The sequence below is a fragment of the Thunnus albacares genome, chromosome 9 (assembly GCF_914725855.1).
Source record: "Thunnus albacares chromosome 9, fThuAlb1.1, whole genome shotgun sequence".
Lineage (NCBI taxonomy): Eukaryota > Metazoa > Chordata > Actinopteri > Scombriformes > Scombridae > Thunnus > Thunnus albacares.
The window spans coordinates 27,261,460-27,271,255 of NC_058114.1; the positions used below are offsets into that span (position 1 = coordinate 27,261,460).

The window sequence follows — 9,796 nt, forward strand, 5'->3', positions numbered from 1 at the left end:
TCAAATTTTGGCACATTTTTTATGTAGTAATGGGTTTCAGTCAGTTCTGCTGCTGTAATCAATAAAATGAAGTATTCAAATTATTTAAGAAATGTATGTTTTTACTTTTTTAAGCTCTTATGTGACCATGTGATGTATTATTCTGATAAAATGAGTAAGTGAGTATTATTTTTTGTATGTGTTGACTGTATGTTTGCATCTGTAATGGACCACATTGTTTCATCATGTTCCATTTTGAATGTTGTACAGTGGGGAGGTTTTTGAGTGGATATTTTATCTATTTTATTTAACTTTCTGCCAGATGTTTTTTTGCCTGAACACTGTGTACTTGATACTGTCTGACCTGCCATCAGATTATCGTTTCTGTTGTAGTCAAGCAGTAAAGTATAATGATTGTTGGTTTTGAGCTGTTGTTTTGAAGCTAGATAACATAGTACCTGTTAACTGTAGACTATCAGGTTATTCACCCTTTAGGAAAATTAAGCAAATTAAAATATGATACAATACGTTCTGATTTTTGTTTATTAATTTTAATTATTTAAGCAGTTACTAAGGATAGCACAGGAATGTTTTTTACTCATATATTTGAGTCTTAAAAGTGATGAAAGATGAAGAAGCTGATCTAAAAAATGTTTTAGCACATATAAACAGATCAAATCTAAACTTTAAAAGCTACTCTAGTGACAACAGCAGACTGAATGTATCTTGATGTACTCTCAAGGCTGGAATTCATTTTCAAAGATTGAAGTCCTTGGAGTTCAATTTCAGAACAACATATAACCTCAAAAGATATGTGATTAAGTCTTGCTGAAACACCCACGCAAAAGTCCTACATTTACCTTACACTCAATAACTGCTCTTAAAAGGCCATTGAAGCAAGTATTCCATACCAAATATGAATGATGAGAGTTATTAATCTTTTTTTTTTTTAAATATCCAAATAATTTACTGAATATAAGTTTAACAAGACATAGATCTGCTTGAAGTTATTAAAGTTTATTCTTCTGCATCAACTCAGTGAACCCTTTTTATAAGCATAATATTAAACCTCTAGTGATTTTTTTATTGCAGTTTGGGAGTAACCGCAACATGCTCCTAGTTTAATCATTAACCTATATTCACACTATTTATTTCAAATGTAATATGCCATAATGTTACAGTCATATCGCTATAAACCTAGCCTAATAAGCAATAAATATGTCCACATACAAGCGTGTGTGTGTGTGTGTGTGTTATCTAAGGAGCTGTAAATGTGTGTGTCTGTGTGTGATTAAGAGAGAGAAAAAGATCGAGAGTGTGTATGTATACCTGTGTGAAGAGAGTGGGTACGGATAATGCCTGCAAGCAGAGATGGTTTTATGCATTATACTAGCTGCTTTTAACAGTATTCATATTACATTCGCACTTGTGATCAGTCACATATTGGCTCAAATTACAAGACACTGTACAAATAGTGAAATGTATAACATGGAAAAGCTATTACTCCAGTGTGACACTTAACCTTTAGACCATGAACATAAAAATATGTAGACTTTCGTATAACATTTAACAACACAAAATGCAGCAGAGGATCGATATGAAGTTGGCATGATTCCCAACTCTTTTGGCTTGTGTCCACTGAAAAATAAGCTAATGGACTTGTGACCCCTGATCGCAGGTTATGGCTCTGGTGTGGACATGAGCAGAGTGATTTTCTAATTCAAGGATTTTTTTTTTTTTTTTTTTAGAGGCCTGTGGAAAAATTTAGAAAAATATACATTATGTTGTGGAACAGAAGTATTTGGTGACCCCTCATACTTTTTCTTGCAACCCCTTGATGAAAAAAGCACAGCTTAGTGCTTGATTTACAGCCACCAGGGGGCAGGGTCTTTGATTTCATCATTGTATTACACACATGTGCTATGTATTACACCTGTTGCTTAGAAAAAAACCTTGAAGACAGGTGCTGACCAACAATATAAATCTTATACACATAGGCGATTTATATATGTTAGCTATACCAGCGTCATTATAAGTGTTATTATACATAATGAGATGTACAAGAAGAAACTTGTGCTGTATGTGGCAACTTCCTATTTCTCCCCATTCAAAATAGGCTATATGATAAATATTAATTTTCAGAGCAGCTCTTCAAACCATTTGGTCGGTGAGCTTTTATTAAACAGCGCGCCCCACATACAGATTCACCTACCAGTCATTCGTACTCCGCACATGTGTGCACGACCTTTGAACTGAGAGCAGCGTGTGTGAGCTCAGCGCGGCGCTATAAAAGCAGCGCTCAGCCTCGATGTGAGCAACAGGTAACCCAGGTGAAGCTCCGGATAATCAGGTGCGTATCATTACCATTGTACTATCAAGGAAAAAGTCAGATGTTCACATACTGTGTCGACATGTGAAACTATTGTAATCGAGAAAAGTTTTAAGGAAGCAACTAATTTGAGGATGGAGAAATTTCAGGGGAATGTGAAAGACAACTGGATATTTTTTATTCAGATTTTCTCACAGAGCCTTAACGTTGATAAGATGATGTTTCTTTTTTTTCTGTGTTATTTTCATTTTTATCACGAGATTTAGTTCCATGATTTATCATACATAAAGCTGGTCCAACTGAGGATGGTTCATTATGTTTATTGCGTTGGAAAAAGTCAGCTCGTTTTTGAAAGGGTGCTCAGCACATGTAATACATGCACATAATTTCCACTTCCAACACCTGTTTGTTCTTTTAGCTGACCTGCTGCTTCTAATTGTGTAATTTTATGAATTCATGCATATGAAAAAGATTTGATTTGGTTTTATTTTTGTAACTTTTCCAGGTAGCCATGGCTCCTAGACCAGAAGTGGAGACTGGTTCCTCCCACAGTCTAAACGGTATGTCCTTTTTCTTTGTGATACTTAAACTCTCCACAAACTGTACTGATGCCACCTTCTTCTTTAACATTTCCTTACTGCCCTCCCTCAGATGACAGCACTCCAACTAAAGATTCGGCTATTCTGCCGGCCTACTCCACCGTGGACCTGGTGAATGAAGCTCCAGATGACAAGAATCCCTGGGATCTCCCAGAGCTGAAAGACACAGGGATCAAGTGGTCAGGTGAGGCAGCTCGACATTCTCACTGCGCAGTGTGTATTCCTTTGCAAAACTTGACTCTAATTCAGTACTTTGTTGTGTTTTTTGACAGAGTTGGATACAAAAGGAAAGATTATGAGAGTGCTGACTGGTATTGTGAAGTTAATTCTGCTGCTTGGACTTCTCTATGTGTTTATTTGCTCCCTGGATATTCTCAGCTCTGCTTTCCAGCTTGTCGGAGGTAAAATGAATCTGCAGTATTATATTATATACCTTGGGTCATTATCACTACAAAGTGTAGTTGAACCTGCTTATGTAATGTATATGGAGCAGTGTCTGCTGTGTTATTGACTTGAGGGTGTTTGCGTGTGTGTTCAGGAAAAGCTGCTGGTGACATCTTTCAGGACAATGTTGTGTTGTCTAACCCTGTGGCTGGGCTGGTGATCGGGGTGTTAGTCACAGTGCTGGTGCAGAGTTCCAGCACCTCCTCCTCCATTGTGGTCAGCATGGTATCCTCTGGATGTAAGCACACACATGGACATACCACAAATAGAAGATGCACGCATACACTTGCACTTAAATGCACAGAAACACATCCACATGCCTACTCATAGCTATATTACATTTTATTAACATCATGCTATCTATATTTTTCAGTGCTGGATGTCCAGTCTGCAGTACCGATCGTCATGGGCGCAAACATTGGAACATCTGTCACCAACACTATTGTGGCTATGATGCAGGCAGGAGATAGAAATGAGTTCCGCAGGTAAATCAGAGCATGTGATGATAAATATGTGACACATGTAGGGAAAGAAATGCAGCATAGTAGTAGAACAATACTTCTGAAACTGATATCTAGCAACGGTATTTGGTATATGTTCAAGAATGTGGTCCTTTCTCACTTCCAGGGCATTTGCTGGTGCCACTGTCCATGACTTCTTTAACTGGCTGTCCGTGCTGATTCTCCTGCCCTTGGAAGTAGCCACAGGCGTGCTGTACAAACTTACCCACATTATAATTGAATCCTTTAACATTGAGGGTGGAGAGAACGCCCCCGACCTGCTCAACGTCATCACAGACCCTGTAACAAACTCCATCATCCAGGTAGAGACGATGACATTGAAATCATCATGGAATATGCAACATTAACAAGAAATGCCTTTTTTTAAAATAAAATTTGTTAACATTTGTCTTCCACTAGCTGGACAAATCTGTTATCACTGACATTGCCACTGGTAACCCAGAAGCCAGAAACAAGAGTCTGATCAAAATATGGTGCAAAACTGAAACCAACACGGTAAGAAATCAACAAGAGCTGCATCATATGCATAAATGATCAGTTTGTCACACACTGAACATAACACAGTAACAGTAAAAACATGATAAAGCTATAGTTACCTCAGGTTTTCATCTGTTAATGACTGATATTGTCCTTGTTGTATCGTGACCACAGTGTTTCTGTTGTTACATCATACTTTCAAAGCTGTGTTATTTTATAAAAGGTGGATTGTTGTGTATGATCATAGCTGCATTGACTTCTTAATAATTAGGCATCTGCTCTCCTTAACTAACGCATTGCTCTAATGCTGTTTTCGTGGATTTTTTCCATTTAAGACTTTCTGGAACAAGACGGTGGAGAACTGCACTGCTGGTGCCATCTGTTGGGAAGATGGAAACCAGACCTGGACCGAGATGAACTCGACTTGGACAGACTACCAAGAGAAATGTAAGCGTGCCTCTATTTTGTGAATACCCGTGGTCAAGAGAGAGAGAAAAAAAAACATTTCGAAGCAATTAGGTTTACCTGATCCACCAAAGCCCAGTGAAATATGAGCGAGCCATTCCGCTACAACAATCTCCTTCATCCAGACCCTCTGATGTTTGGACAATGACTACCTTTGAGTTGTTTTAGTGACTCAGCTAGTACCCTTCCTTGACCCCTGTGCCTGCTTAATAGGTCTATTCATGCCGTCTCACTGACGCACCTGAGTGCCACGTGACCATAAAGCGGATCACTTCTTCTGCCCCCAATTAAAGTACATGTTTTAAAATCACTATCTTCCAGGTTGATAAGATCAGAAACCGGTATTGGCTCATATACTGCCCTCAGTTATGTTTTCAAATTACAGGGACACACTCAGAAAACACAAGACTTGCTGTTTTTATCAGTTCCATTTATCATAGAAGATTTGCTTAAGAGTGAGTCACGCACACGAGGCTAATTTTAACTGTCACATACTGCAAGCCCAGAGAGGACACTTTGATGCCAATCATCTAATCATTTAACTTGTCCATCACAGGCAAACACCTCTTCGTCAATGCTGATTTGCCAGACCTGGCAGTGGGCCTCATTCTCCTGGCTCTGTCTCTGCTCTGCCTCTGCACCTGCCTCATCCTCATCGTCAAGCTGCTCAACTCCATGCTGAAGGGGCAGGTGGCTGTGGTCATCAAGAAAGTGCTCAACACAGGTAAAAAAGCAAAGAAAAAAACAAATGAAAATCTCGCCTGTTTGATAGTCAGCACATCTGCTTCTATGGTGATGCTTGATGAGCGACACAGGCACAGCCTCTCTGTTGCTTCTCCTGGCTCGCCTACAGGTGCAGCAGTCCTGTTGGTCGGTGGAGAAAGCTCAGGCACAAATATACTGTTTTGACAGAAATGCTCATTTGCTCTGGTCATGTAGTTATAATGTGTGCAGTCACACTGTGCTCACTTCATCAGGTTTATTGCTCACCTCCTGTTTTTCTGTTTGACTACAGACTTCCCATTCCCCTTCGGCTGGGTTACTGGCTATATTGCAATTTTTGTGGGAGCAGGAATGACTTTCATTGTTCAGAGCAGCTCCGTCTTCACCTCAGCTATAACTCCTCTTGTTGGTGAGTCATCATTTACACAATAATGTCACTCTAAAAGCTTTTCTTTAAGCTTACTCTAGGACTTAAATATTGCCAATCTTCTTTCACCAGGTATTGGTGTCATTAGCCTTGAGAGAGCCTATCCTCTGACACTGGGGTCAAATATTGGTACAACCACCACTGCTATACTTGCTGCTATGGCTAGCCCTGGAGAAACACTAGCCAACTCCCTGCAGGTAAGAAAGTAAAAAAGTTTCCCTTCTGTGCCTGTTTATTTTTTATCCATATTTTCTGTGAGATCTAAAAGTGTTTGAATGTCATCTGGTTGTGTTTTTGTCCAGATTGCACTTTGCCATTTCTTCTTCAACATCATGGGTATCTTACTGTGGTATCCGATCCCCATCACGCGGCTGCCCATCAGGTTGGCCCGAGGGCTGGGGAACAAAACGGCCAAATACCGTTGGTTTGCTGGCCTTTACCTCTTCCTGTGCTTCTTGGTTTTCCCTCTCTCTGTTTTCAGCCTGTCACTGGCAGGGTGGCAGGCCCTGGTCGGCGTCGGTGTGCCCATCATCGTGCTGGTCGTGTTTGTGATCATTGTAAACGTGATGCAGTCTCGCTGTCCCAACTACCTGCCCAGCTTCCTGCGCACGTGGGACTTTTTGCCCCGGCCCCTGCACTCCCTGGCGCCCTGGGACACCGTGATAACCTCGACCTTTGGCTTCTGTGGCAAACACTGCTGCTGGTGCTGCAGGTGCTGCAAGTGCAGCAAGTGCTGCAAAAAGAATGAGGACGAAAAAATCCAGATGGACAGCAAGAAGAGTCTGCAGATGTATGATAACCCAGCCATGTCAAGAGATGAGGATACAAGGGAGGTTGCCAACGCAACACCTCTTTAATATTATTGAATTCAATGTCTTATCTATAAGCGATACTCAATGCAATAATGTATTTGTAACACTTGTAATTGTCCATCACTTCTCAGGTTGTGGTATGTTGATGATTGCCCTTCACTGGATGATATACTAAGCACTGTAGTACAGACAGACAACAGAAGTATTGGACACATTATTATGAACCCAGGACCTGCAGTTTCTGGGAATATGGCGTTTGTTTTATGTTTTCAATTTGTTGTTCAGACTCACTCCTCTGTAAACCAGAGCTCTGCCTTAACTATGGGTGGTTCCGAATGTTATGACTTATTTTTATATTTTCATGATATGTGTAAGAGGATTTAGCTTTTATTCTCAACTTTGAACCTTTAAACTCCAAATGTTTAATGTAGCATTTAAATGTTATTATCCTACAGTATTTATAATATTTGTGAATAAAAAATTTACCATTTTTAAAGTGCAGTCGTATTGCCTCTTTTTTTCATCCAGCCCCATCTCTTTTATGCAGATAACAGGCTTGGTATGTATGGCCTGAAGTCAAAGTTATTTATAGTTATTGATATGTCATTTTGATCAGTTCATGTGATACTCAGCCCTCGCAGGATAGATCAGAAGATTCACTTTTTCCCTGAAGAAAATGGCTTCCTGTAGCAAATAGAGTCTTGCTTTCATATCTGATGTGCCTTTGAACAGTAACTTTGTGAGAGAGGGATTACAGGCTGAAACACCAGGCAAAGTCTAACCACTGCATAACTGGAGCAGTATTTTCCAGGTACCTCTTGATTCCATTATGTGATGCAATTTTTAGAGTATTTTTTTTTTGTGAAGATGTTTTTTTTCCAAACCAGAATAATTTGCTCAGAATGAACACATAAAGGCATATCTGTTCTTGTTTGCTGCTTTTGAATGAAAGAACTGGTTCATAGATTTTGAAACACTGTATCTAGTTTGGAGTTGGGGTTGATGGGACACCATAGACTGTATAAAAATAATGGACGTTGCCACCGTGATATCATCCATTGGTTTGTGGTCTTTTGAGCATGGTTTTGAAGCCTCGAGTTTGGCATTTTGACCGTCGCCATCTTGGATTTTTGGAGCCAGAATTGATGAGAAGTTACCATATTTGGACGAGAAGGTGGAGCTAACCCTAACACTAGCTGGTAGCTTGGTTAGCATGGTACACTTACAGCATGGATTTATTATAAGAGTTGGATACCAGACCAAAAATGGCATCCATTCAGTCCAATAAGAATTGCTTGGAATTGCTCAAAAGGAATTATATCATATATTAAAATGCTGGGAGACATTAGAGCCAGCAGTGAATCACCAAAGAGCTGCACAGATCAGTTCATCAGATCATGTTCATCTTGTCCCGGGATGACGACGGACATTGACCAGCCATTCATCTCAGGAGTTTGGCTGCCAAGAGCTGAGATGACTGGCTGGTCTCACCCGGCCAGCAGCTCCTGACGCCTCTGAAAACGTGAGAGCAAATTTCCAAACAGGCATTATTTGGATAAACTGACCATATGTTGGGAATCTAAATGGTTACTTTCTCACCTGAAAAATTATTTAAACTTAATAAAGTGACATTTTAATAGTTCTACATGGAATATTACAACAGCTTTTAGCTATTAGCTCAAAAATCTCTGCCGTTGCTGCCAGTTGGTTCGAAATAACCAATGGCGTAACTTCATTACTCAGTGACTGTCAGTCAGTGACAGACATTCACGTTATTAGGGCTGGCGCCCCATCCCGGCCAAAAAGTTCAGGACTGTTAGTGTGTAGGTTTGTTTCCATATCAAATTAACTATTTGTTGGTAATCTCAGATCAGTCAAGACAGGCAATGTAAGCCAATACATTATAATAACACTATTAATTCAGCACATTTATAATATCTTAATATTCAGTTAAATCATATTCACAAATACTGATTTATTTGCCTTCTTTGATGAGTTATTTTGTCACTTGGCAATCAAACAGAGTGATGGTTTTGTGCATTGTGTGCATAAAGTCGCAACAGATATTTACATGTCCTTACATTTTATCTGTTTGCAGACCTGCCATCACTCCTGTTTTTCCCAGGTTTCTCCCTTATTTTCAGCCCCTCTCCCACTGTGCTCCTATTTTGTTGTTTCTCCCGGGAAACTCTCATAATTTGCATGGCCCTCAACCCTTATTATGAATAATCATCATACACATGGATGCATAAATTTTGTATCTTTGTGTGACATCACCCAAGTTGCCAGATCATCTGTGAAACACAATCTACACACACAATCCACATATGACATGCAATTTCAACTCATCTGTCACCACAACCCGATTCAAGTGGCATGTGCACTGCTGTTCTCTGCGCAGGCAGTCTTTCCTCCTGTCCTCTGTCATCCTCCCTCTGCTGCTGATGGGATTCACTGCCTGCAGGTATTGCTGGTAAAGAGGAGGTGCTGGTTTGTCTCAGCCAGCAGCTAAGTTTACAAGAATTTGCCAAAGTTTAAAGCCACTGGAACCTTGGCTTGAAATAGTAAAAATGCATACACAATATCAAATTTGAGTGTCTCATTAAGCATCCACAACAATCTGAGTGAAAATAAATGTTCATAACTTTAAGAAAACCTAGCTGAGAAACTGCTAATTTGGCTGCTCGTACCATTGCTCAGGATTGTGGGGGTATGATCAGATCGAGATTGATTGACAGCTCCCTTTCAACTCAAGTACCATTTTATTTTCCATTCAATCACTAAAACATTTTGCTGCCATGGAATTAAACTACCAAATCTATCAAATGGACTCTACTTGGTTAAAAAGCTTGAATAATCCACTAACTAACAGACTAGTGTAGACCACACATATCTGTGTTTTTATTGAACTATTTCTAACTTCGCAGACTAAGAAGCTAAGTGTTTTGGCATCTTCTCCCCCTCCACCGCCACCACCATCAAAAAAATCTCCCATGTTTTGAAACCTAGATGTTGGCAGG

The 9,796-nt window shown here is 39.9% G+C and overlaps 1 protein-coding gene across 1 annotated transcript; it reads left to right on the forward strand.

Moving 5' to 3' along the window:
* Window positions 1-2,242: 2,242 nt before the first annotated feature.
* Window positions 2,243-8,095, forward strand: slc34a2b (solute carrier family 34 member 2b). Its single transcript, XM_044362538.1, has 13 exons — window positions 2,243-2,329; window positions 2,814-2,868; window positions 2,960-3,091; window positions 3,180-3,308; window positions 3,446-3,589; window positions 3,725-3,836; window positions 3,979-4,174; window positions 4,272-4,367; window positions 4,685-4,796; window positions 5,371-5,538; window positions 5,830-5,946; window positions 6,037-6,161; window positions 6,267-8,095. The coding sequence occupies exons 2-13, from the start codon at window positions 2,820-2,822 to the stop codon at window positions 6,819-6,821; spliced, it is 1,935 nt and encodes a 644-aa protein (XP_044218473.1). The 5' UTR covers window positions 2,243-2,329; window positions 2,814-2,819; the 3' UTR covers window positions 6,822-8,095.
* The last annotated feature ends 1,701 nt before the right edge of the window (window positions 8,096-9,796 follow it).